This window comes from Dendrobium catenatum, unplaced genomic scaffold (assembly GCF_001605985.2).
Source record: "Dendrobium catenatum unplaced genomic scaffold, ASM160598v2 fragScaff_scaffold_651, whole genome shotgun sequence".
In the NCBI taxonomy this organism is placed as follows: domain Eukaryota; kingdom Viridiplantae; phylum Streptophyta; class Magnoliopsida; order Asparagales; family Orchidaceae; genus Dendrobium; species Dendrobium catenatum.
The window spans coordinates 752,796-780,144 of NW_021319113.1; the positions used below are offsets into that span (position 1 = coordinate 752,796).

The 27,349-nt window shown below is 34.8% G+C and overlaps 3 protein-coding genes and 1 non-coding gene across 5 annotated transcripts in view; 3 read left to right on the plus strand and 1 right to left on the minus strand.

Annotated features, from left to right (window-relative positions):
- LOC110115525 (LL-diaminopimelate aminotransferase-like) overlaps nucleotides 1-3,970 on the plus strand; it is a 13,811-nt gene extending 9,841 nt beyond the window's left edge. Inside the window, exons 4-5 of the mRNA XM_020848787.2 lie at nucleotides 3,004-3,210; nucleotides 3,294-3,970. Coding sequence (XP_020704446.2) covers nucleotides 3,004-3,210; nucleotides 3,294-3,587 — 501 coding nt within the window. The 3' untranslated portion in view covers nucleotides 3,588-3,970. The remainder of the gene's footprint in view (nucleotides 1-3,003; nucleotides 3,211-3,293) is intronic.
- A 2,077-nt stretch (nucleotides 3,971-6,047) lies between these two features.
- On the minus strand, nucleotides 6,048-7,483 carry LOC114579814. 2 transcript variants are annotated; one of them, XM_028695495.1, is made up of 2 exons: nucleotides 6,958-7,483; nucleotides 6,048-6,242 (listed from the first exon to the last, which is right to left on the minus strand). In XM_028695495.1, exons 1-2 carry the CDS (start codon nucleotides 7,217-7,219, stop codon nucleotides 6,118-6,120), a joined length of 387 nt encoding a protein of 128 aa, XP_028551328.1. In that variant the 5' UTR covers nucleotides 7,220-7,483; the 3' UTR covers nucleotides 6,048-6,117. The 2 variants fall into 2 exon arrangements, with proteins under 2 accessions (XP_028551328.1, XP_028551329.1); XM_028695496.1 differs by having other exon boundaries at nucleotides 6,049-6,239.
- A 3,917-nt stretch (nucleotides 7,484-11,400) lies between these two features.
- On the plus strand, nucleotides 11,401-11,482 carry TRNAS-GCU. The gene has a single exon. It is a non-coding gene; the product is annotated as a tRNA-Ser (tRNA).
- A 1,741-nt stretch (nucleotides 11,483-13,223) lies between these two features.
- LOC110115541 (ultraviolet-B receptor UVR8) lies at nucleotides 13,224-27,349 on the plus strand. The gene is made up of 11 exons (XM_020848805.2): nucleotides 13,224-13,427; nucleotides 13,532-13,676; nucleotides 13,823-13,933; nucleotides 14,021-14,081; nucleotides 14,297-14,415; nucleotides 15,256-15,341; nucleotides 15,525-15,726; nucleotides 18,837-18,890; nucleotides 24,585-24,695; nucleotides 25,290-25,346; nucleotides 26,948-27,349. The coding sequence occupies exons 1-11, from the start codon at nucleotides 13,384-13,386 to the stop codon at nucleotides 27,158-27,160; spliced, it is 1,203 nt and encodes a 400-aa protein (XP_020704464.1). The 5' UTR covers nucleotides 13,224-13,383; the 3' UTR covers nucleotides 27,161-27,349.

Below are 27,349 nucleotides of genomic sequence, written 5' to 3' on the forward strand. Positions count from 1 at the left end.
CTCTCTCTCTCTCTCTCTCTCTCTCTCTCTCTCTGTGAGGATCGGGATCGGAGGACCGAGAGGTTGGACAAGGGATTTCTTCGTAGGAGATGGAGTCTAGCGTTGGGAGGAGTTCGGTCGTTGGCTACAGGGATTCGACGGGAGAAGGTAAGGTTCGTCGGCTCTTTGGTTTGGATCGGGCAGAACAACGGCACGAGTAGGTCGGGCTGAGGGAGGAAGAGAGTGGAAGCTTGGTCGTGGGAAGGGAGAGAACTGGAGAATAGCCCTTTGGAACGAACCCTTCGTTCTCGTTTTAAAGGCGGATGAAGGAGCGGGATCGAGGCGAGATGCGGGATTCGTGGGAGGCGACGCGAACGGCGCCGAATCGGCACGACTTCGACAGGATTCGAGGATCTGGTGGGTAAGAGGTATGTACATTGGATTTTGGCCTCTTCCCTATTTAGTGTGATTTTTACAAAGGTTAACACTTACTAACAATTCTAATTATTGACAATACATATGATGATCAACCATTTCATTGTAGGCTACTATGTATTCAAAGATTGGTTAGAACAAAAACACATGAAGGTTGAATAAACACTATCAGGTTGTTTTGGTTCGCTTGAGAAGAGAATCGACAAGGGTGGTCACGTACTCTTCTATATCCTTGGATAAAGGAATAACTAAAGAAAAGTCAATATAAGATGAAGAATGTGAGACTGTGGTATCAAAGAAGACAGTAAAAATTTTAAAGCAACTTGAAAGAGTTTCAGGCATCAAATGGAAATCTCTTTTGAACTAGTGCTCGAGTTGAAAGAGTAATCGAGTGCAAAGGTACCTATTCCCAAGCTTCCAAGCAAAGGGTATCTAGATCAAGCTAGCTCATTACGGTCTAGTTAAAGCTTATCAAAAGAACCAAAAATGAAAATCAATCACGAATGTCAAAGAAAAAGAAGACTATAACCCAAAATATTATAAATAATTTGAAGGATTATCATTTGCCTGCAAAACAGCTTGTCAGGCTCATCAATTTCATATATGGACTCTAAATTATTTTGGCTAAAGAAGAAGATGAAGGGTATGAAATTAAGGAATCCCTTTTAGTGGAAACATGTCAAGTCATATCAACGATGTCGAACACCCATCAACGAACTTCTTAGGCTCACCAATTTCATATATGGACTCTAGATTATTGAGGCTAAAGAAGAAGATGAAGGGTATGAAATTAAGGAATCCCTTTTATTGGAAACATGTCAAGTCATATCGATGATGTCGAACTTCTATTAGAGAACTTCCTTTCAGATTCATAGCAAGAGTCCAGTGATAAGAACTCCCATAAACACAATACAAAAGAAAAGTCAAGATTTGCCTCAACAAAATGGGGGATCTTTGGCAATATGACAATTGAGTGTTGTTTGATGATATATAGACACATGATAGCTCAGGTTACTTGTGCTTTCCTAATGTAAGTGATTCATAATCTACGATGGCATCACTGATGTACTGTATGAGGTTGGACAATACTTTTGAACCTGTCAACCAATCTTCTAAAGAGATAGAGGAAGTTGCTTGGTTGGAAGAATTGGATACAAATTAATTGATCCAAGTTCAACTAAGAAGTGGTAGGATACTACCACCTCCACCAAATAAAAGATCATCACACAAGGATGGAAGGAAAAATATTATGATCATTGAAGAAATCATTCATAATGATTGCAAGAACACATTCATTTCTGGTAAAGGAGTAGGCTATAATATCTTATCCCTTCAAGGAAATATTCTTGCATAGATCAACATATATGAAGCACTTCTGATGTTGAAGGACCTTTGTGAAACTTTAATTCAATCTCTTAAGGATCTAGAGAGGTATGAAGCATCATACCTCTTTGAATGCTATCTGAGTAAAGTTCTGAGAGCACAGAATGAGCCAATTATTGCCTTTTCTAAGGATGATGTCATACTGGGGAAAAGGAGTATAACCGCCCTATGTCATAGCTAAGAGTAATTGTGTCACTGTAAGCCATATTTTGGTCGGTCTAGGCTCCTCAGTTAATCTCATGAATTTTCGGGCACTAAGAAGGTTGTCTCTTGATGTCCAGCATCTCAAGTGAAGCAAGTAATGATGCACAGATTTAACAAAAAGGGCAGAAAATAATAGGATCAGTCATCCTTCCCCTTTGATTTGGGAAGCTCTACACGGATGCTAAATTCTATGTAATTGATACAGATACCTCCTTCAAAGCACTTCTAGGTCGGTCGTGGCTCCATGAGTACGATATCAATCCATCGACCTTGCACAAATGCATGAAGCATACAAGGGATGGAGAAGAGTTAAAGATATTTGGTGATGTAGAGCCCTTCGTGGTGCACAAAATGCAAATTTGTTAAGATACTAGATATTTTGTTCCAAAAAACCAAAGTTGTCTTAATCATTCAAACCCGAGGCATCTACATCAAAGGGCTACGAAGCCACCTGAGAAGGGTGTTAAGAAGCAGAGAAAGAGAAAGAAGACAAAGTCAACTCTCTTCAAACTCACTAACCCTCCATCCAAAAGCTGAATGGAGTTGTTTTTCACTTGGGAAGTGACACAAAAGAAAAAAGAGATATCTTTGTCAAACCTGAGGAGATGCACGACCCCCCAGCTAAAGGGAATATCATTAAAGCATATTCAAATTCAGATTATGAGTTTGAATCTGCTTATACAAGCAAAATACAATTGTTGACTAATAAAAAAAAATTAAATGAAACGAAATAATGAAAAGGAAAAATTCAAACAGATGCGTCTCTCCATGAAACAACCAACCTTCTGTCAATCTTGCCCCATCTTGCCAAATGACGCAATGCTTCATCACCATAACTCCATCTCGACAATCCAATTGATAAATATATGATGAAACAAGAGAAAAAGGAGAAGAAAAGCTTTTGCTCTATTTTCAATTTCGTCGGCTCTGTTCCACCCCTTTGGCCGAAACCCTTAGTAGTCAATGACATGCATAGTTCTTATGTTTACGATGCAACTGCAGGTTGCCCTTGAGATATCATCCTTCTCCAAATATGCTGGATTCACCGGTGTTCGGCTCGGCTGGACCGTTATTCCCAAGGAATTGCTTTTCACTGATGGGTTTCCAGTAGCCAAGGATTTCAATCGCATAGTATGCACCAGCTTCAATGGTGCATCTAATGTCGTTCAAGCTGGAGGTCTGGCTTGTCTCTCTCCAGATGGTTTAAAGGTCAGTTTTCTAAGATTTCAGCATATAAATTTGAAGGAACTGAAGCTATAAAACCAGCTGATATTGAACACCAATTTATACAGGCCATGAAAGATGTGGTTAGCTTTTACCAAGAGAACACTAACATACTCGTTGACACATTCACTTCTCTTGGTTTTAATGTCTATGGAGGGAAGAATGCTCCATATGTTTGGGTACATTTCCCTGGTAGAAGCTCTTGGGATGTCTTCGCCGAGATCCTCCAGAAAACCCACCTGGTCACAACGCCAGGGAGCGGCTTTGGGCCTGGAGGTGAAGGTTTCATCAGGGTCAGTGCGTTTGGCCACCGCGAAAATGTCCTTGAAGCTTCTAGGAGATTAAAACAGCTTTTCAAGTAATCTGGAGGAAGCTCAGCGTCTTCTCAGTGGAGTTCTTGCACTGATGCCTCTTGGTAAGCAATTTTAACGTTGGAAATTTGAAATCTGCTCTCTTACTTGTTTTGCTTCTGATCCAAAAACTTATGTAGGTGCAATTGAAGCTTCTGGAAAAATTTTGAGAGTTTATTTTTCCTTGAAATGCTTTATATTGATAGCTTTATTTTGGGCTTGTAGAACGCGGTAATAAGCCGTCTTTTGGTTAAGTTTACCTCATCGAATTGCATCATTTACATCAATTTGGAAATGAAAAACTCTTTTGAAAAAAATGTTTCGAAGTATGTAATGTCAGCCAATACTTAACGGATAAATATTTGAAATGGATTACCCTGTCATTGATTTGTTCTCGTTTTTTGTGAATTAGTTCTGTATGCGGTAAGTGCAACTCCAATGGAACGGCAAACACTTGTTTGACATTCTTGCTTTGCTCCAACCGATCGTCATTTTTGACGTCATTTGATCGCGGATGAATAGTGTGACGCCAATATTGGTGTTGCACTGTTCATCTGCGCCATTTTTTTCTCTCTACCGAATAGGTTCGGAAGAAAGGCGCGAAAGAAAAGCGACGGTTAAGCGGCAAAATGGCGTTCGATTGGAGATGAAACACGGCATTTTTTTGTTTCACTGTATTTTGGAGTGAAAAATGAGATTTTCGGTTGTAGATGCCCTAAGAAGTGTTTTTATTATTCTTAGCTTCATTGTTTTCAAACCCAAAAAAAAGAGTAAGTTCTGTCTGCGGTAAGAGGTCTTATTTTATTCTTAGCTTCGTTGTCTTTAAAAGAAGAATTGATTAAAGTTTTATTTGGTACGGTTCTCTTACTATTTTTTAAAATAATTTTAACTACAAAAATTAAGTTGAGTCGCTTATTTTTTACTTTATAAAAATATATAGACAACAATTTTAATATTCTTAATTTTAAAATTATTGTGTTTGAAGCAATTCTCTCTCTCTCTCTCTGTATATATATATTAAATGTAATTTATTTTAAATGTTAAAATTAAATTAGTTGTTATTTTTAGTTTGAATTAAAGATGATAACATGCATGAGGGAATATTGTGCTTTCTTGACGCCCCTAAATTTAGGATGGTAAAACAAAAATGTTATGCTATAGAATTTTAGCATTATTGCTATCAGGTGTTGTGGGTGGTAGTAAAATATGTATTGAACATAACAAAGAAAAAAATAGAAATATAATAGAAAGTAAAGAGCTTTAGGATTTAACATGAAAAATTCTAAAATGCGGAAAAATTCACGAAGTTACATCATATCAAGAAATTCACTATGAAATATGAAAGAATTAGTTTAAATGTCTCTTCTCTCTCACTCTCTCTTTGCTTCCCTTCTCTCTTACTATTTTTTATATAAGAACAAACAAAAAGATATAATACATACCATCAAAGGACACCACCCTTAAGAACAATGAGAAAGAAAAATTATCTAGAGGACCTCGCAGCGTTTCAGTGATAGTTTGGAGCATCGCAGCTCTCAATGCTCTATCTCCAGTCAATATGAAAACACCGTAGCACCATATATATTGAGTGATGTAGTGCTTTACTCTGTCTTTTCTCCAAGCACAAAGGAGAATTGAGAGGGGTCTGTGGGGGCACGTGCTGCATGAGCATGAAATGTAGCAGTTGAAAATGTGCTTTCCACAAGTAAGCCAAAGGAGATCTTGATCATTTGCCTATATGAATAGATAGTCTACTTGTTTGTTGACCTGCTGATGATATCAACATTTAAGGCAAACTTTTATACTTACATCCACACTCATAGCTCATCAAAAATCCTATGTAAAGACATACAAAATGAGTTGGGTGACTTGGGTCTTATTTGCCTCTTTATTGGCTCAATTCTTTTAACCATCGTAGTTCTCTAACTAGTTAAATATTTTATGCATGTTCGACTCATTCATTATCGAGCCTAACAATATCAAAATACGAAAATCAATTTCCATTAGATGTAGTACAATATCAAAATACAATCGTATGTCGTCCACCATTTCTTGTATTTGAACTCCAATCTCACTTCAAAATTCTGTAAGTGAACAGAAATTGAGTTGCAGAATGTGCCGAAGAAGAGCGCGAAAGAAGACAAAAACGTGCGAAAGAGGAGAGAGATTGTTACCTTCGTAGCGTTAGGAAGCACGTTAAAGAAGAATGAAATGTAGTTCGATTGGAAATGAATTATGACATTTTGAAGTTTTACTGCATTTTAGAGTGGAAAATAAATTTTTCGGTTGGAGATGCCCTTATTGATTTATCTTTATTTGCACATTTATATTATAGGTATTTATATGAGCACGGAATTTTTTGTCATGCGCTTATTAACATTTATATTTTATTTTTTATATAATATATCATCCTTTTTGTCAAGCAATTATCTTGAAAGAAAAATAACATAAAAATTCACCAGATATTGAGTGATGTAGTGATCTACTCTCTGTCTTTTCTCCAAGCGCAAAGGAGGATTAAGGGGGGCTTGTGGGGGCACTGCTACATAAGTATGAAATGTAGCAGTGAAAAAGTATTTTCCACAAGTAAGCCAGATGAGATCTTGATCATTTGATTTGTAATCATTATGCCTTTATGAATAGATAGTCTACTTGTTTGTTGACCTGCTGAAGATATCAACATTTAAGGCAAACTTTTATGAATTACTTACGGCCACACTCATAGTTAGATGCAAATCCGAATGAAAAAAGTTGAGAAAAATGTTGAAATGATATATTTAAGCTCCAGCTATGATAAATTTCTGGCTCCACCATTGTCCAAGCCAACTATGTAATGCTGGGGTGCTCGGATACACATCATCGAGCACTCGGGTATAAAGTGCAAGCAGGAGGACCCCCCTCCCAAAGAGCACGACAAATTTGTGGCATCAATACAACCCATTAGATTGACACAATCAGATTCCACTTATGGATGAGAAAAATGAAGGGTTGTATTAAATAATCAACAATCTGCATAATCTTCTTGAACAATCATGACATAAATTTTCATGCAGTGGATTAAAAATTGATGTTGTTGTTGTTGTTATTGTAGCTTTGCTATAAAAAAAAATTAATATATGATTGGCTTTGCTTGAATTTATTATAAGGGCATAATGAGAGTATATTGAAAACTCCTACTTTGAGGTATATTTGAGGAGTTCACAAAATAATATAAAATAAAAATACTTAAAATGAACATTTTATAATTTATAATTAGACTAATTACATTATCCAATCTTCCAAACAAAATAAACCAGGATCCAATTTTCCACTAAAGGAAAATACTAAATTTTCCAGCTCTAATCAAGTAAACCTTCATTGAAATCATAGCTGAAGAGCGCACCAGAGACCGCGGCGGCGCAGGCAGAGGAAGAAGGGAAAGTATTGCAGGTGAGCTCGCCGCGAGACGGGAGATCTGATACTCCGGCCAGCAAGCGACGGATGCTGGCCGAGCGAGATGATCGAAGGCTGTGGGAGCCGTCGTTCGCCGAGAAAATCGCGGAGGAGTTGGAGAGGATAAGGTACACCAGAACTTGAATCACTGCGAACATCGCCATCTTCATTAGAAAACCAGGCGAAGCAGAAAAGACGGAGATGTCTTCCATGGCTGATTGATTCTCCAAGGATCTATGAAGAAGAAGAAGAAGAAGAAGAAATGTTTGGTTTGAAGTCTGCTTTGTTTCTTGATCAAGGATATATGTTATAGTTAACGAGTTGGGAGAAACAGGCGGCTCAGGCTCTTCTTAGAAGGCTGCGGGGTTGGAAGTCTGTGACTGAAACGTAAGCTCTGATGGATATCTCCCTCCACTTCTTCGGGGAAATGGGCTGGCAGCTTTAAATAAAGGAGAAAAGGGGCTGCTGATGTGCACGCTTTTATTTATGAGAGATAAACGTGCGGTGTCCGGATGGTTCGGAGGCGAATTTAGACATGCCACATCATCTGGATGCTCTGGGGCCTAGGTGATGTGGCGAGTCCGGATTCGCCTTCTGACGAATCTAGACGCCGCACATAATAATTTTACTTTATTTAGACGGTCTCCAATTTGACTGCATACAATCCTATGTCGTCCACCATTTGTTGTATTCGAACTTCAAATCTCACTTCAAAATTCCGTAGGTGAATAGAAATTGAGTTGCAGAATGTGCCGAAGAAGAGCGCGAAAGAAGACAAAAGCGTACGAAAGAGGAGAGAGATTGTTACCTTTGTAGCGTCAGGAAGCACGTCAAAGAAGAATGAAATGCAGTTCGATTGGAGATGAATTACGACATTTTGAAGTTTTACTGCATTTTAGAGTGGAAAATGAATTTTTCGGTTGGAGATGCCCTTATTGATTTATCTTTATTTGCACATTTATATTATAGGTATTTATATGAGCACGAAATTTTTTGTCATGCGCTTATTAACATCTATATTTTATTATTTATATAATACAACATCCACTTTGTCAAGCAATTCTCTTGGAAGAAAATAATATAAAAAGTTAATCATATGTAGATCAAAAATTAGATTAAGGAGAGCATGCAAAAGCCACTTATCTATAAAGGGAACTTCTTCTCCTTCCTCTCTAAAACATCTGAGTAAGGTTAAGAAGTTTTCTATGTTACTTGTTGTGCTAAATCTCAGTATGAGCAAACTCTTCCAATAAGATATTAAGATTTTGTTAATAAAGATTCATTAAGGATGTTATAAAAACTATGGAAAAAAATGTTGGAACTTTTTTTTTCATATTTGTTAATAAAAATGTGGTGAAGATAGCAACCTTATAATTCTAATTGCTAAAATTGATCAGAATAATATCGAGTTAAGTTAATAGAGTTTCCCGTAAAAAAATTAGGAAAGAATGATAAATGACAAAGAAGTCTTAGAAAAATAATTCGAAGGAATGCCACAAAGAAAATGTAAAAATATATGACAAAAATAGTGAAGATTGGTCAAAATTTTATTTAAAAATAATATTTTGTTCATTTATGTTTACCATTTTATTTATTTAAGGAGAGAAAATAATATAACCTCTTTTAGCAATCACTACAGGAAATTCAAATGTTATCGGAAATTTTTTCCGACGGTTTAGTAAATTACTGGCGCTTTTTCAGCGGTTCAAAAACCGTCGGAATAAACTGCATAGGAAGCGGTCGTGCTTTTGATGCCGAAGTGGGGGCAAGATCTTCAGCCGAAGGGAGATTGTCAGCGGTCGGATTCCTGCAAAGGAGGCACGATCGATCGTGAGAGGGCAGAGGAGTGGGGGCGAGTGTCTGTAGCGAGAGAGAGGAGAATGCGACGAAATGAAGCAGAAGGCTCGGAATGACTAAATTTTGGGTATTTTCTGGCGGTTTTCCGGCAGTTCAGACCGCCGAAAAAAAAATTCACTTAAAACCGATGGTAATAACCCCGATAAAGCACTGGTAAAAAATAAAACCGGCAGTCTAACCGTCGGTTATTAGACCGCCGCTAATTCTATCGTCGGTTAATTAAATAATTGTCGGTAATAGCCACCGGTAAAGCGCAGGTAAAAAATAAAACTGGCAGCCTAACCATCGATTATTAGATCATTGTTAATTATGTCGGTGGTTAATTAAATAACCGCCGGTTATTACCGGTGGTCTAACCGCCATTATTACAAACGACTATATAACCGTCGGTACTGACTGCCAGTAATACATGATTTTCCTATATTGAATTTTTTTTATTAGATTACTTTTGAGAAGCTAAAATATCGTAACACAAGTAACGATGTTCTATTACTTTTACTTTCTAATTACTTAATTTAATCGAGATAACTTCTCATAATTATTATTACTCCTACAAGCCTTCGATTCAAGAGTCATTTAAGGTGTTGGATTGCTCTATGGATGAATATTTTGATGTTAAAATAGGGGACTATCATCAAATTTTGGTTGATATAAATTCAATTCATAATCATCCAACAAAATAATTCTTAATATTATGACCCTCAAGATTCTATTCTGTCTATTCTATTGAACTTATTATTTCAAGAGTTTCGAAAATGATACTCGCTACTCACAAATAAAAAACCTAACTAATGGTGGCTATTGTTGGACCATTATTAGGCCATTATCACCACTCTCCAATTGGTTGCTCAAGCTAGGCCTGCACCAAGTAAGCCCAAGAGACCAACCCAAGGGTGGGATTGCCATGTCACATTATAGTTCTAAGGAAGGGAGCGATTTGGATCATCTAAAAAAGGCTTTGATTTGATAGATTTTAATAAAAAGGTATGTTCTCTCCACTTGAAGTTTATAATTAATCCATAATTCTACAAAAATTGAATATATTCCTGATTAAGATAGAATTATTTAATCGCAAAGAATTTTAAATCTTTAACAACTAAAGGGAGTATAGTCGATTATTTCTATCTTTTTCATAGATTAGCCTTTCTAGTCTCCTTTTCTTTTAAGATAACTACCACGCTAACTATCCATCTTGAGTAACTTTCCAGCATTCTCTAGGCCTTCAAGCTCATTATTACATGGTGTTCGTCATCGCTTAACTCTCACCATTATTTAATGTTCGTCATCACTTGACCCCCAACATCAACCCACCCTAGATGTCGTCCAATGCCAACTATCAACCGCACCACCTCCAAAACTCAATTACTGTTGTAAGAGATACTCCTAATTAAGCGTATGTGACTCAAGATGGCTAAGAGTTTGCAAGTCATGCTTATTGTACTACAAGCTAGAGCTCATTTATTAAACAATCTTATGCTTAATGAGGCTTGGCTCATTTGCTCATGAGTTGACTTGATTAGAAACCACAAATCTTCATAACACATCTTCTTCAAAAATCCTTGAACCTATCGATTCTTCTCCAGCATTGATCTCGTTGACACCTTCTCTAGCATAGGTCCCATCAATGCCTTCTCAAATGCTAGTATCGTCAATGCCTTTTCTATCATGCTACTATTGACACTTCCTCAGACACTGCTAATTTCATCATTACCTTCTTTACCAATCTCTTGTAGTAACATATTTGCATGACTACCATTTTTTCGTCAATAGCTAATCCTAAGAGATTCTGATGCGACTTTCTCCAATGTCGCTATTGTCATCTTCAACGATCCCCTATCAATTCAGTCTTTATCGAGCTCCCGTTTTTCTTCTCCAACCAATTTCAACTGCAATTTTTTGTTGAGCTCACGAGTTAAGCTCGAGCTCGCTTTTTTTTTTTTCATTAGGTTAAGCTCAAATTTGACATATAAGATCGGTTCAAACTTGTGTTCGAGTTCAAACTTGCCATTAAGTTGGGAAGTTGAATTTGAATTATCCCTGATTCAACCGCAACTCAACTAACACCAACACCCAATAGTTCAAGTTTCCTTAACATTGAGAAATGGTAGCCTTTTGTAATCCTAAACTATAGTTAGTAGAGTTATTTCCAACTAGGACCTAGAGATTTTCTCTTAAATAGATTTATTTAATTTAGGTATGAAATTTTTTTAAATGAAAATTAGTCAAACATTAATAGATTAAAAACAATGTACAGACTATATTCCCAATTTATCAATTGATTTGCTCTTTGGCCATATCTTTCTCTCCATTTCACAATGTACTGATTCATTAATAAAAAAAACAATGAGTCCAATCAGTTAAAAATCATTGAAAATTGAACTAAACCAAATAAATTCAAAACCAAATTGAAAGACCGGTTCGTAACTATTAGTACCCCTTAAGCTGAACCGAACCTGTCGATTCACAGCTTTTGCTAATGCGGTCGGTTCAGTAATTAAATAGATATATAAATAAAGATTCATTATTTAATAACAACGTCGCTTTGGCCGAGTGGTTAAGGCGTGTGCCTGCTAAGTACATGGGGTTTCCCCGCGAGAGTTCGAATCTCTCAGGCGACGATGTAATATTTTTTTATCTATAAGAACATAGAAAAGCTGATTCAGATTTACAGAGGCATAATAATTATTTAAATATGATTAATATCTTTTTTTAGTCATAAGAAAAAATGTTTCAATAAAGTTAAATGTTTAATCTAAAAGATAGAATATTAAATTCGTTTTTTCAATTTTTAGATCATCCTACTTAAATTCAAAATAATAAAAATGACAAAATAAGTTTCAAAAATATAATGCATTAAAATATCAAACAAAATAAGCTTCAAACATGTAATGCATTAAAGTATTAAAAAAGGGAGAAATCAAAGAAAATACAAATATTATGATATTCTTATTGATTATAAATTATTTGATTAATTGGAAAAGCTTGGAGAATTTAGATGACTAACTTGAGAATTATGAAAAGTCAATTATCAACTTATATTATTGATATGCATAACAATGATGAGTTCTTCTATCTAAATAGTATTTTGATCTTACAAAGCAAATTGTTAAGGTCAAGAAAGATGGCATATATCCTCTAGTTTATATACTTATTATGTTGCCATTAATTTTACCAGTTGCTACTACTATAAGTGAGAGAATATTTTATGCAATAAATATTATCAAACATTTTTTGCGTAGTATGATGGGTGATAATTGGCTCAATAACTATCTGATGCCTTACATTGAGAAAGATGTGTTCGATTTGATTCTCAATGAAGTTGTAATGCAACATTATCAAAAAATACAAAGCATATTAATAAATTTGTAATACTTTTCAATTTATATATCATAATGAAATACAAGATTTTGATTTGAATTACGTCCACATTTTATTTTTTAAATTATTAGTCCATTTATATGAAAATTCCCCCCCCCCTAAAATAAATGAGTGGCTCCGCCCCTATTTGCATAGAAACAAATTTGGCTGTTTTCTTTTAACGAGAGGCATTTAATTTTGTTCAGCATATGTAGCCTGATTATGTGCTAAGTTCCTTATTATTTCAGATCTTTGCTCATTTTCGTGCTTTTATGACAATGCTGACTAATTATACCAGCTGCTTGCTTTGCTTCTTCTCAGAGGGCCCCTTTGGCAACCAGGGGAAGTCCAAGCTTATTTTATGTTTATCTTTTTAATTTCTAATCATTTTTTACTCTTTTTGATTATGTCATATGATTGTATTCTCTTCAACCCTTCGTGCTTCTCTTTTTTAGCATCACTAAAATTTGGATTGTATGTAGCTCTCTTTGGAGTTTGACTCGGAACTAAGTGACATAAGTTCGAGTCTCACTTATATATTGTATGCTAGCTTGGACACTGCTCCTAATTTCTCTACAAAATAAATAGATTGTAGCTCAACTTTTCTCATCTCTACTCCATTGCGAGATTATTTTGATTTCTTAGATTTGCTATAATTAATTTTTATTATGAAAAAATTAGGCTCTATCCCTAATTATTAAAAACAAAAAATTCACATAATTGATAATTCTACATATCTTAAACGAGATGAGAGAAAATACCCACCGCTGTTTGTCCGGGTGGTGAAGAGCCGGCTGGGCAAAGCCTAGGTCCTTAGTTTGAATCCTTTGGCAAGCAGTGAAAGCCTTAAGTGTTGGCCCGTGTAAATTGATGTGGGTTGCATACTAGGTCGATCGAATTTTTCACTGCCCTATGAACTTATAAAAAAAAAGAAAAAAAAAGGAGAGAGAAAATATGTCCTATAAAACGAATTTTGCCGGCGCTAACTAAAATCCAGGCCCTTTCCTTCGTTTGCTTTATGAATTTACAATGACCAACTCTTGAGATTTAAGACGAAAAGAATCCAAAAATAGAAGAGGAGCGCACTTCATCTTCGCCTCCACGAAGCTACTCAACCCTCTCTCTCCTTCTCACTTTCCCAATTCAACGTCATCAATCATCTATGGCCGACTCCCAGCCCTCCTCCGACTCCGTAATCCTTGCCTGGTCCTCACTCTCCCTCTACATGTCGCTTGTTTTTTCACCTAACTATAGTGTATACGAACTGTATCGCTTTGCCTCATCTAAGGTTGGCCACGCAAATGTTGCAGGGGATCAGGAGAAGATGGACAGTTGGGTATGGGAGACTGGGTGGATAAGGAATGGGTCTGCAGTGTGAAGGCCCTTGAGGGTCGTGATGCCACCGCTGTTGTCGCCGGAAGCCGCAACTCCCTTGCCATATGCGATGATGGAAAGGTTCCTCTCTCTCTCTCTCTCTCTCTCTCTCTCTCTCTCTCTCTCTCTCTCTGTCTCTGTCTCTCTCTCTACATAGCTTTCAGATATTTGCTATTGGATTGCTCTATTCGGAATCTTTCTCACTTGTTCCGCTGTAAAAAACCCAGCTTTTTACATGGGGATGGAACCAGAGAGGCACCCTGGGCCATCCGCCGGACACCAAGACTGAGAGTGTTCCTAGCCTCGTCAAGGCACTGGATGATGTTAAAATTGTCCAGGTGTGTCAGAGAAACCTGTTAGAAAGTCCCCCTTGTGAAATTAACTTGTAATTGTGTTTAGTTTTTTGAATTCCTGATTTTCTGCAGGCAGCCATAGGTGGGTGGCATTGTCTTGCCGTGGATGACCAGGGGAGAGCATATGCATGGGGTAATGATGCTTGCTAGAGATCATAATCTATGTTTCTCTTTTCCATCTTCAGATATCTTTGAGATTTATTTCTTGCTTAATTTGGATAGTGATGCTCTCTGGATAGTGATAATGCCTGAGGAAACCATGGAAATTGAAACTTGTCAATGGCTTTGCTTTGCTATTTTTAAATATAGATCATGATTTTATGATGTCTTTGTTTTTGTATCTTCTAGGAGGAAATGAGTATGGACAGTGTGGAGAGGAGCCTGAGAAGAAAGAAGATGGCAGTAAGGCTTTGAGGAGGGATATTACCATCCCTCAGCGGTGTGCACCCAAGCTTTCTGTACGACAGGTAGTTGGAACAAGTTCAATTGGTTAGGTTTCCATTTGTAAGAACAACTACAAGTTACTTTTACTACATTCAACTATCTTTTACCCCCTGAATAAACAAAAAGGACTTGCCACTTTCCTGATCATGTTGCAAACGGGTTTTCATATTCTATTACTACATGTATTATCATCTTGTTGTTGCTAGGTAACACTAGTGAAGGAATATGTCACATTCTTAGAGGGATTGATTCCATGGGCCAGGATTGGGAAGAGATGCAACGCAATAAAGGATTATAAAGGGGAATAACAGCATAATCCTTTACCTCAAATATATTTTCTTTAGGAGGATCTGCTTTTGAAAGATGAAATAATTTATGTTAATTGGAACAATAATGTATTTGCAAGTTTTCATTCCTTAACACATACTAACATGCATTGTTCTAATATGCAAAATGGTATTTTCAATAATAAACTACATTAATTTGCTAGCAAATTAAGGCTTTGTTTGGGACAGCTTTCTTACTACTTCTTAAAGCGGTTTTTTAGTACAAAATTTTTGTACTAGAAAACCACTTTACTAAGTAGGAAGAGCCGTCCCAAACAAAGCCTAAATCTAGGGGCCAATCATTTTGCAGTGTGCACTTTATTCTTGATTCAGATTTCATCTCGGTGGAACCTCAAACAACTCATTTAGATTGATTCTAGGCATTAATTTTCAAAAAAATCCGCGCAAGTTTCCCATCATGTCCTCCCGGATTTTAGCTATGTAAAACAGCAACCTCAGTCTCGTTTTTGAAGATTTTATTATTTGAGCTTGCATTGATATTTTCTTACAGTATTATTAATTGCTGCAAATCTTCAGGTAGCTGCTGGAGGTACTCATTCTGTGGTGTTAACTGAAGATGGTCATGTTTGGACATGGGGTCAACCTTGGCCTCCTGGAGACATGTATGAACATTTTCTTCTCTGGAGGCTATAACTGCTTTCCATTCTTATGACAAGATTCTTCTTATGTTAATCTTCATCTGCTTTTATCTATAAGTTTGCTGATTTTTTTTTTCTTTTTATTCATCTTTCTCTTTGGATGATTATTAAAATTTACAAACCATATGGATGAACTTTGATTTATAGCAAACAGATTTACATGCCTGTGCGAGTTCAAGGCCTCGAAAGGGTTAGGTTGATTGCAGTTGGTGCTTTCCACAATTTATCGCTTCTAGAAGATGGCATGTTGTGGGCTTGGGGAAACAATGAATATGGTCAGCTTGGGACTGGGGATACTCAGCCAAGGTCACAACCTATTCCTGTGCAAGGCTTATCTGGACTTGCATTAGTGAGTATGAACTACCCAGGGCATCACTTGTTTTTTCCTTTGGTTTATTTGAAATTGTAAAGCATTGAAGAAAGAGGTTGCTTATAAATTTCACCCAAATTTTTAGGGATGAGGTGGTAAAGTGTCACTGTGACACTAGAAATATGCAGCAATTTTCTACAAGTCTTAAATGATGTAGAATTGTTTCATAGACGTGTAAGGAATTAAAGTTTTTTTTGTAGCTTATTAAAATATATTTGCATCCTTATTAGAATTGTTTGTGATATTAAATGATCTAGCAACGTTTCTCTATATTTTATTGGAAAGCTTGTGCAAGAATACTTGACGCGTGAGGCTTCTTGCCAACATAAGGTTTTAAAACTCAGTTTCGGTCCCTTTATAGAAGTTTTTGCTTTAAAGGTTTTATCAAATTTGTGATTTAGTTTCAGTTGAGGTTTCAGTTAATTTGTTTTATAAAATATTGCAAAAATTATAATTAAGATATAAAACAAATAGGATTATCTAATAGAGATTCCTGATTCAATATGAATAAAATTTAATAGGGATTCACTAATAGAACTCTATTACAACTTTCATGACAACTCATGAGTTCTCGTGATATTTTTTCTAAAATATATGAGTTTAGGGTGAAACTCTCTCACCCAAAACGTCCGACAAACATATTAATGAGTTTTAAATAAGTTCCAATCTAAACCCATCCGAAACCATGAAAACTGAAAACCACAATTTGACGATTATGATAATGATATTTGCTTTATGTCTGTCCACATCTTAAATTCATGCATCTAGGTTGCTAGCTAGTTTTTCATGACTTTTATTTGGAAGTTTGGTGATCTTATTTGAAAAAGAAGGTTCTCAAGCTAATTTAGTCCTTGTTGTATTTGTATTAGTTGTTTAGATCAAGTCGTAAGATGGCAGTTATATAATCACAGAGAGTTTTGACTAGACAACCAGAGAACTTTTGTCTGTGGCAAGGTTGTGACAAGGTGTTGGGCAGATGAAAGAACAAAGCCTCTATGTTCTCTTCATTCTCTTGGCATGATTTCATAGATGCCTAGTGTTACTGCATTAGAGCTTGCTGCAAGTGTAGTGCTTGGTTTCTTTTTGTTTTTTTTTGAAGAAAAAGTAAAAAGGTAGAAAATATGGTCCAAAAGTAGGAACTTTAGTTATTGGTGTGGGCTTCAGAAGGCGCTCGTAGCATTGCAGTAGAGGATTAATTGTAGTTGATCAATGCATTCTATAGGACCACGGGGATTAATGGAAGGTAGCTTAATTTTAGATATTCTAGAGATGTTCCCTGCAAGGAATGTGGTTCCAAACAATGTTTATTTTAAATATGGGTTCGAAGTTTTCTAAAAGGAGTAAGCTCTTAAGGTTAATTACATATCAGATGTGTCCGAAAATACTTTTCATTAAGAAGTCAATGCTTGTGTTCAAATCGGGAATGATTGATGTAGGTTTGATAAGATGAAAGTTTCAATGAGTGAATGATAAGAAAGTGAGGACTAACTAACAAATGGGTATAACGACCCTAGTTAAGATCCCATGGTTTCGAGTTTGTTGATGCCCATAATTTATTTAGCCAAGTGGTGACCTAAGGATACTTGTTAGCAACCATGAGCTACTCATTCAAGAGGACCTAATAGACCAAGGATCTGGATCTAGTCCTAGACTAACATATAGGAATTATGCTCCACTACCGTATGAGAGAGCAACCTAGACTAAACTTATAGTACCGCGTGGTAGTACCTGGCTACCTGCCAAGTCTGATAAGGCTACCTAGGCTCTTAGGCTAATCAATAGGAAAGATGTGTATCTTCTCTGTGTGGTGGAGACTACATTTGAGATGTGGTTTATAACTTGATCGTATGAGATCAAGAAGGCCCGAACATCTTCTCAATATTATAGAGAAGATGGGATGAATATGAAAAATTTGGATATCACCTCAGCGTGGTAAAGAAGATGGGATAGATATGAACGTCTCCTCAATGTAGTAGAGAGGACATGGAGGGAGTATGATTTTGAATATCTCTTTAATGTGAGAAGACATTCAAAGATTGAGACTTATGGCTCAATCATGTGTGATAAAATAAGTTCGGACATCACCTCAATCTGGTAGAAGAGATGTTAAAATGAGACTTACTTCTTGGTTGTGTGTGACCGAGAAGACCTATCTATCTTCTCAATGTGGTAGAGAATGTTGACGCATGGACTTACATCTGGCCTAGGGAATCAATAGCAGACAGATTAATCTTATATATCCTAAAGATTTTCCTTATTGGTCTGGCAACAAAAATATCATTTAAATAACAGAAGTAGATAATATTAAGGTTAAGTCACTTAAATTGATTAATGGTCTAAACATAACTAGGATTCTTGTAATATAACAATATGACATTGAGAAAATTAGGGACAGATGCTATTAAGAATTTTCAAAGAGAACAGCAGTTCTAGACCGTATGTTTATTAAATCTGGATCATGACGCCCATGGACTCATAGTCGCTCAAGATTAGATCATGCTAGTGTCCTCATAAAGTTTACAATCAGCCTAGTTTGTATTTACCTCCTTGAGTTATACATCTGCTGTAATTCAAACAATAGTATTAATTGGTGTTTAATTGGACTTTGTGGCTCAATCCTAAGGATGTGCAGCTTTGCCACTACCTGGGCAATTTTTCAAGCTGTATCATGTATGGTGATAATAAGAACTTCTATTTTAATATGACAGTTGATTATCCTGTTTTTGAAATTATGGTAACATTTCGTGTGACATAGTATAAATAAATATTATGACAGGCATTTTTGGATATTTAGGCTTCGTTTGGGACGGCTTTTTTACTGCTTCTTAAAGTAACTTTTTAGTGCAAAAATTTTAATTTTTTTTGTACTAGGAGCTGCTATAAGAAACAGTAAAAAAAGCCGTCACAAATGAAGCCTTAATCTCCCTTATTCTCCTTATTCTTTTTTATTTTGTGGAGTGTACTTAGTACCTTGCCAACACCATTTTTTCTAGTTTCTCATGTGTAGGCCGCTTTCCACTTTTTCTAAAATATTCTTTAAAAAAATGGTTAATCCTTGTTATTGAGGGCATTTACATTTAAAATTCCAGGTTGACATTGCTGCTGGAGGTTGGCATTCCATTGCAATCACAAACAGTGGAGAGGTATGCTTTCTGCTATTTCACGTACTTATATAAAACCCAAAATTGTAAGTTACTTATTTTTCATAGGTAGCTAGTAAAATGTATACTGGAAAATCAGTTTATTTGGGATATCAAAACTTTCAGGTATCCGAGTGCTTTTTACTGTTTTCTTGTCCAGTACCATTGGCTTTGTCAGTACTGTGGCATTTCTTCATTTAGAACTGGAGTGATCTATAAATCAAAACATTATAAATGAGGTTTTGCTATTTGCATTTCCATATCAAATGAAAGAAACCAAAGCAAATGAAGTTTGTGTTGATCGACTAAATATGGATGTTGAATTTAGAAAATTATATTATTTTTTCAATTTTATGGTGAAAGTAAAAAAATCACATAGATTAACCCTTTAACGATTGAACCACAAATAATCTAGACAAATCACATAAATCAACCCTCTCACCATTGAAACACAAATAATCTATACATACGTCAACAGATATGCTTTGAATTTCATGGGCATACTAAGCACATGAAGCTCTCGCAAATTTGGAGCCTAAGGAGAAGATGATTTATGCAATCTTAATATCTTACACGTGCGTTAGAGGAATTTGTATTCGTGATTCAAACCTTTGGCCACTTGGTCACAGTATAATCTAACCATTACATGTTGCACCTATTTTCTATTAGATTTTCATGTAGCTTTAGATTTTTTTTATTACGACCAAATGCCTTTTTATCTGAATTCAAAGTTTTGAATCACTACTTTTAGGCCTTTTTTTAAAGGAGGTACTCCAGCGGACTCAACTGAAAATTGTTTTTTTTCTACAGTTGGCTGGAGAAGCTTTTTTACATTTTTTGTCTTGATTTTTGAATTTTTTTGGTAGGACTAATCTAAGAGAAAATACATGGCCTCCATTAGCATAGCTATACCATATGGTGAGGCAAAAACCCATAAATAAAGGTACAAGACTTTTATGCCAAGCTACTTAGAGAAATACTGAATTTGACCTTCTAATGAGCAAAATTATAAAATAATGTTAATTTAGAGAATTTAGAGAGTAAAAGAAAGTCAACAAAAAAAAATATATGACCAGATTGTTCAATTTCCGAGTATCTTATTTATACAGTAAAAACATCTAATTTAGAAAGCAAGAAGTGGCTTATGAGAAAAACAAAGAGGCTTAAAGTACTAGATGACATTAATAATTAGGGGAAATCACATACATGCCACAAAATTCTTATGTATTTATATATCTAATGTCTAAACCTATATAGTTATTTGTATGCCACTTTAGCGTCTAAATCACATTAAAGCACATGCATGAAAATGTGTGTTGGACTTTAGGTAAGTTAATATTTGTGATATTTTTTTATGTGATTTAGAGATTTGAGTTTTATGTAAGTAAATATAAAAATTTAATTGTTTGATATACAAATAAATAAGAATTTTGTGGTATTAATATGAATCTCCTAATAATTATTTGGCTACGAAAGTTTTTTTAAACATGGAAATTGGTAATTTTAAACCAGTTTATATTCTTAGAAAACAAATAGCCATTTAAATATTTGATGGGTGAATTATAGGGTCAACTAGAGCTGTCTGTTTTTTTAAAACTGCAAACTACTGTTCTGTAATTTAAAAATTAGAGGGAGTCGGTTGGGTGAAATTTTATCTTTTTTTTTTATCTTGGTTTGCCAATATTCTTGTGACAGAAAAATCAATGAGAAAGCACACTCAATGCCATAGCCTAGATCCTAAGGTGTGGCAGGAAGCTTCAGGCCCTGTATGCCAAGTCTGGGAAACATATTCATCTTGATCTCCAATGATAAAAATAAAAACCCGGATTTTGTAAATTAAGTTCATGTGATGAATAACACTGTCATTGCCAAGCCTCAAGTCCTAGATGAAAAAGTGGAGGGTTGCATTAGGTAGCCGACAACCAGCATAAAAATTGTCGAATAATCATAAAAAAAAATCATGACAAGTTGATGTGATAAATAAAATAAAGTCAACAAAAAGAATATGACCAAAAATTTACATTTGAGAATTTCGGCATGTATGCATTAAGGATGTCTAAATTAAGAAGCAAGAAGTAGGCTGCTTATGAAAATCATCAGGGGTCATAGCTAATTCAATAACTAATTGGCATAAATAATTATTAAGCTGCAAAGGTGATTTTGAGAATGAAAATTTTGTGCTTTTAAATCAGAGCATATTCATAGGATAGAAATGACGATTGAAGAAATTATTGATGGATGCATTATAGGGTTAATTGGGCTGTCTGGTTTTCAAAAGTCTAAAACATTGTTCTCTTGAATGATAGGGGGTTGGTTTAAACTCTCTCTCCTGCATTTTCATTTTCCAATATTCATGATAGGACAAGTCCATGAGAAACTGCAGGGACTCAATAGCATAGCCAATACCCTAAGGTGGGGCAGGATACTATAAAGCTAGGGAAATTTCAAAACTTTGATTTCCATTCTACTTAGTGGTATACTGAATTTGACATCTAATGAACAACAAAAATTTTGTTAATTTAGAAAATAAAAGCAGTAAAAGAAAGTAGACAAAAAGAAATTTTCCAGATTTCAACTTGGGAATATCCATAAGTGTCTTATTAAAGAAGCAAGAAGCATATTAAAAAACATATGAGGTCATAACGAATTAAAGTACTGAATAGTATGAATAATTACTAAACTATTAAGGATATTTTAAACTTTTTTTTAATTTCTAATCTAGGTTATATTCATAGAAATTGAATGGTGAGTGTACATATATGATGTGCATCATAGAGTTAATGGAGTTATGTTGATTTTCTAAAAACATAAAATAGTATTCTGTCATTTAAAAATTATAGGGGGTTGGGTGGGTGAAATGTCTTGTTTTGCATAAGAAATTTATTTTATCAAAGAAATAAAATATATGCATATTTCTATTGAGAGAAAAGGATCAAAATGATACCTTGATTCTTTATGAAGGATGATCCTCAATTATATTAAAAGACCATTTTGGTCCCTCAAGTCTTTAAAAGGGGATGCCTTTTAAGAAATTGAGGGATCAAAATTGTCCTTTAATATAGTTGATGATTTTTTTTTTATCTTTTATAAACAGTCATGGATCATTTTAATCCTTTTCTCTTTCTATTTAATATTCTTTGCTGAAAACCTATGAAAATCTGAAGTAAAATTGAAGTATGGAGGTTATCTTTGCTCTTCAATTTATTGATGATTCCTTTATTCAATCAAACTAAACTAAAAAAGAAATCACCTTTTCATTCTATTTATTCTCAACAAACATGTCGGTTAAAACTAATCTCATTAACATTTTTATTTCTATTTTCTTTGCAGTTCCCACCTTTCAATTCAATTCCATTATGGTTTCTATTTCCATTTTTTTTAGTTCCTATCTTTCGATTCCTTCAATCCTAAAAAGGCCAGAAGGAAAAAATATATGGTTTAGGGGCTCAGTAGCATAGCCAAGTCCTCAAGGTGAGGCAGGAAACCACAAAGCTAGGGCATGTTCAAGACTTTGTATTTCAAGCTTCTAAAAGAGATATTAATGTGGGACTGCTACTGTTTGGGTGGCGGTATTTAGATGAGCTTAAATTATGCATTGGAATTTGGCTTTATTCATTTAAAAAAGGCAAAAAAAAAAATGAAGAGTAGGCGGTGTTGTTTGGTCTTGTTAATATTTGGTTTTGGCTTTATCATTTATGGAATTAAATTAGTTGGTGCTGCTATGGGTCCTGTGTGGGCTTCCAAAAGTTCTAGTCATCCTTTCTGTGCAAGTTTAGTTTGATTGGTGTGCGCTGCTAATTTTGAAAATTCAAATTTAAAATTTGATGGATATTTCAAATTCAAATTGGAAATATTTTTATCCAATGAAATTAACTTAAATTTAAATTGGAATTGATCTTATCAACTTTATCTATTAGCCTATGTTATAAGGAGTCTAAAAAAGTGATATGAGGTATGTAATTCATACTTTTTGGCTTGAATAATTTTGTTTTCTTGATTTTTTGTTTTGTAAGTAAAATTTGCATATGTGATTCCTTTGAAGTATAAGTGCAACCATTTGATTCCAATGGAATTCATCTCCTTATGTCTCAATATCAGGCCTAGTTTTTATTGCTTTGGTAAATTCATTCATCACCATTGTTCATCTATATAATATATTATTGCTTGTTTGGTGCTTTTGATTTTGTTCAAACAATGATATGTTAGAAATCTAATTTATGGAACATAATTCATTCTGCTTTTTTATTTTATTTATTTCTAAGTTATTGCTAAACTTTTTGATATTTTTAATTACTTCGTTATCAATTGGACTTAAACTTAAATATCATATTTTTTTCATTTGGAGAAAGCCATTGAAGTAATTGATTATTGATGACTTGTGAATCTTCTAGTTTCTTTGCATGAAAGCATCACTCATCATTATTGGTTGAATAAGGAAACTTAATTGCTCTATGTAAAATTAATATTAAATTTTTATGTCACTTAAAAGTAAGGTTAATTATCGAAGTACCTAAATAGATCGTGATAGATATGGAATTCTAACTACTTTACAAAAACAATTGAATGACTTGTTAAATAAACAAAATTAAATTTGTGATTATCTAATTAAATCAAGTATTACAATTTTGGAAGGTAATCAAGTTCAATGTATGAATTTGAAATAGATTTCAATCATAATGATAAAGCAATTCACTTGAATGTTAATTTTGATAGGAGAAAAGGGAATATCTTGATTTACATATTAGTTCCTTCGACAATGATTCTTATGGAAAATATAGAAGTTGAAGTTGGAAGTATTAACTATTAATAAGAAATTTGATCCTAAAGCTTTAACTAGTTAGTAGATATAATCAACTTATTTGAATGCCAAATCATGTCTAAAAAACTATAACTGTGATGCCAAAATGAAATTAACTAGTCAAGCTAAAATTTATCAGATGAGCATGGAGAGGCAAAGAGAGTGGTCAGGAAGGGAGCCTTTAACTAACTAGTCAAAACTGACATGTAAGAACTTTTAAAAGAAAATCTTTTGACAATGCCTTGTTGAAATTCTTAGATATTTTTTATCATTTTATTATCAATTGGGCTTAAACTCTATTAACATCTATTTTTAGTTTAAAAAAATGGTTGATTACCAGTGATATATGAATAATTTATTTTCCTTCATGTGAAAATATCATATTAGGTGCATTAAGAAACCTAACCCAAAACTATCCTGCATCTTATACTGAATTGGATCTCTAATGAGACAAATAAGACACCTAAGTTTGTTTATTAACAGAACAAAAGGATTAAGGTGAGCAGAAAATAAAATGACCGAAGATTTCAATTTGTGAATGTCAATATTTTTGCATCAGGAATATCTTATTAAAGAAACAATTAAGCGGCTTATGAAACATAAGTTGTCTATATGAAGCATTCAATCACTTTGTTATTTTATGTTGACAAATGTTGATATCTTATTTAATCTTATGAGCACCCTCTCATCATCTTTGTGTTGTAAAAGCCGCCAGAGTAAATTCTAGCTTGGTTATGATGGACTCCTTGATGAGATTTTGTTTCATTAGCTGCAGAAATATTTCCAATGAAAAGCTCCTAACTTGAGTAAATGCATTCTTATTTCTCAGAATGTGTGTTCATGATCCCTTGCATGCATGTTAGGTTAAAAAAGGGCTTATGTTTCTCTCTTACACTTAGGTATTTGCCTGGGGGAGAGGAGAGCATGGAAGGCTCGGGTTTGGAGATGACAAGAGTAGCAAAATGGTTCCTCAAAAGGTCCAACTTTTGTCTGGAGAAGATATCGTTCAGGTAAAACTTTTGTTCGTTAAATGCCGGGCTGTTTAAAAAAAAAGAGCTTCAAATTAGAAACTTTTTGAAAACTACTGGAAACTTGACCTGAAACTGAGTTGGGGCGATTTCAGGCTTCACTCCTGACTCAATTTTAATTTTAAGTTAACTTGAAATATAAACCAAAATGAATATTCACATACAACATATAATATGTATAATATGTACTATATTCCTTATATATCAAGTTCGAATGGGACTGGAAGTATAAAAATTCAATTTGGAGTTTTAGCCAGACTTGCTCGAACTTGATTTAGGCTTAGTTTGGGGCCGTTTTTTTACTGTTTTTTAAAGCAGTTTTTAAGTACAAAAATTTAATTTTTTAATTAAAAAATTATTTTCAAAAGCAATAAGAAAACTGTCCAAAAGAAACCTTAATATCAATCAGCCTAGTAAAATGGCACGATGCAGTGAACCAAATTAGTTCTTCTAATAGCGCTTCATTGTATAGTTATATCTTCCTTTATATCTGTGGGTCAAGATAGCCACTTGCTTTTCTGTACTATTTATTCTCTGAAAACTTTTGACTAATTAACATAGTTATTCTCTATATAGATGTCCTGTGGAGGTACCCACTCTGTTGCATTAACACGCGATGGGAGAATGTTTTCGGTGAGTTTTATATGCTTTTCATCACATGGCTTGTACATTATAAATTTAATTATTTTTTTTATGTAGAAGCTGTGAAGCTACTATATGAAGTTTTGTTGCCCAGTTTATCTGTATGCATGCTTGGGGTTAGTTGGCCTAGCAAACTTTCTATTTTGCTCTCAACAATAACAACAACAACAACAACATCAAGCCTTTGTCCCACTACGCGGGGTCAGCTACAGGAATCATTTTTCTCCATTATGTCATATTAAAAATCAAATTCTCGTTTAAATCTAATAAAGAAAGATCATTTTTAATATTTTCTAACCAAGACTTTTTAGGTCTACCTCTTTCTTTCTTAACATGTCATATCTAATTCCTCTACTTTCCTAACCGGGTTATCGGAAGGCCGCTGTTTTATGATCAAACCATCTAAGGCGACTCTCTCTAATCTTATCTTCCATTGACGCTACTCCAACCTTTTCACGTATATGCTCATTTCTGTTTTGCTCTATTTTCACAAAAAATCGGCCATGTTTGGAAACAGTTTTAAAAAAAAAACCCCAAAACAAAAGGCATTTCACGGGTTAGCGAAAACTTCTACTTCCATATTAATCTTTATTATTGATTTGAAAGAATTATCATTTGCTAATGGATTTTGAGGTGAATTACAGTACTTTTGGTGCTATTTTTTTTTTCCTGACCGTTGCTACCTCGAGCTTGATTTAATCTTTCTGGTTTGGGTATTCGCTTAAAAGTCTTCTTCGCTGTAGCTATACTGAGCTTTGCATAAGTTTTAAACTTTCAGTGCTAACGGCTTTTTTCCATGGAGATAAGTACATTCCCTCCCCCCCCCCCCCCCCCATGACAAATGCCCCCCCCCCCCCCCCCCCCCCCCAAAAAAAAAAAAATTTTACTATGTTTCAGAGATGTGTTATTCTCTTTTGTCAAGGCTCTGTTTAGCATCAATTAGCACAATCTCTGATATACTCATCCGAACTTGGAGAAAAGATTAAAATGGAGCATAGAATATTCATTTGGGATTATTTTAGTCTCAGACTATAAATGCAGTCAACTTAATTTCTTCACATCTTAAACATGATCCAGAACAATTTTTTTATTGAATTATTTTAGATCAGGTTTGAAGAATTAAGGGATTTTTGGGAGGAATCAATGGAGTAAATTAAATATATAAAATACTATGAGACTAAAACAGCTCCTCATAAAAAATACTGAGATTATTTTGACTTTTCTCTCTTTGAACTTGGGAGACTCATGTAACATAGAAGATGTGTTCAAGGCTTCGTTTGGGACGGCTTTCTTTCTGCTTTTAAAAGAAGCTTTCTAGTACAAATTTAAAAAAAATTGTACTAGAAAGCTGCTTTAAGAACCAGAAAGAAAATCGTCTCAAACAAAGTCTAAGTTGCTAATATTATCACTTGAAATATAAGGGTTTAAGTCACATAGACATCTCTCTACAACGTAGAAGTCTTTATTGCATCAAATACTACAATATCACTAACCAAGTTTTAGTTCTTCACTAAAAAAATTCTTACTTTCTAAGCTTTGGCCTCCTTCAATCATGGATCTCTCTCTAACTCATTTATCATCTTCATTGTTAGTTTGGGCGAGGCGACCATGGACGACTGGGATACGGCCGTAAGGTTACGACCGGTCATCCCATGGAAGTAACCATAAACCTTCCACCTCCCAAAAGCAGCAGCACCGGCAGCCATGGACGATGGTTTGTGAAGTTCGTCGCCTGTGGTGGACGCCACACTCTAGCCATTGCAAATTGGATTAATGAACAGCAGGAAGAAACCATCTCTGTTTGAGAAAAAATCACTCGGAGAAGCTCAAGGTTGTGATCACAGGTTTTATGATTTAGTGTAAACTTGTCACTTATATCCGAAGATATCAAGCACCTTAGACTGGTTGGATCTTTTGAAAATAATTGAAAATGAATGATGAACTTGTAATAAGATGGCTTTATTTATCAATCAGGTTGGGCTACTTTCTCCTCA

Bases quoted from the DNA above. Each gene is read 5' to 3' on its own strand.
- LOC114579814 (XM_028695495.1), bottom strand. From the start codon at position 7,219: ATGGAAGACATCTCCGTCTTTTCTGCTTCGCCTGGTTTTCTAATGAAG. The intron at 6,243-6,957 runs GTGCGCTCTTCA...TGATATCTTCAG, and splicing joins CTGCGCCGCCGCGGTCTCTG to CAGGTCAACAAACAAGTAGA.
- LOC110115541 (XM_020848805.2), top strand. From the start codon at position 13,384: ATGGCCGACTCCCAGCCCTCCTCCGACTCCGTAATCCTTGCCTG. The intron at 15,727-18,836 runs GTGAGTATGAAC...TTAAAATTCCAG, and splicing joins GCTTATCTGGACTTGCATTA to GTTGACATTGCTGCTGGAGG. The intron at 25,347-26,947 runs GTGAGTTTTATA...CTTCATTGTTAG, and splicing joins GCGATGGGAGAATGTTTTCG to TTTGGGCGAGGCGACCATGG.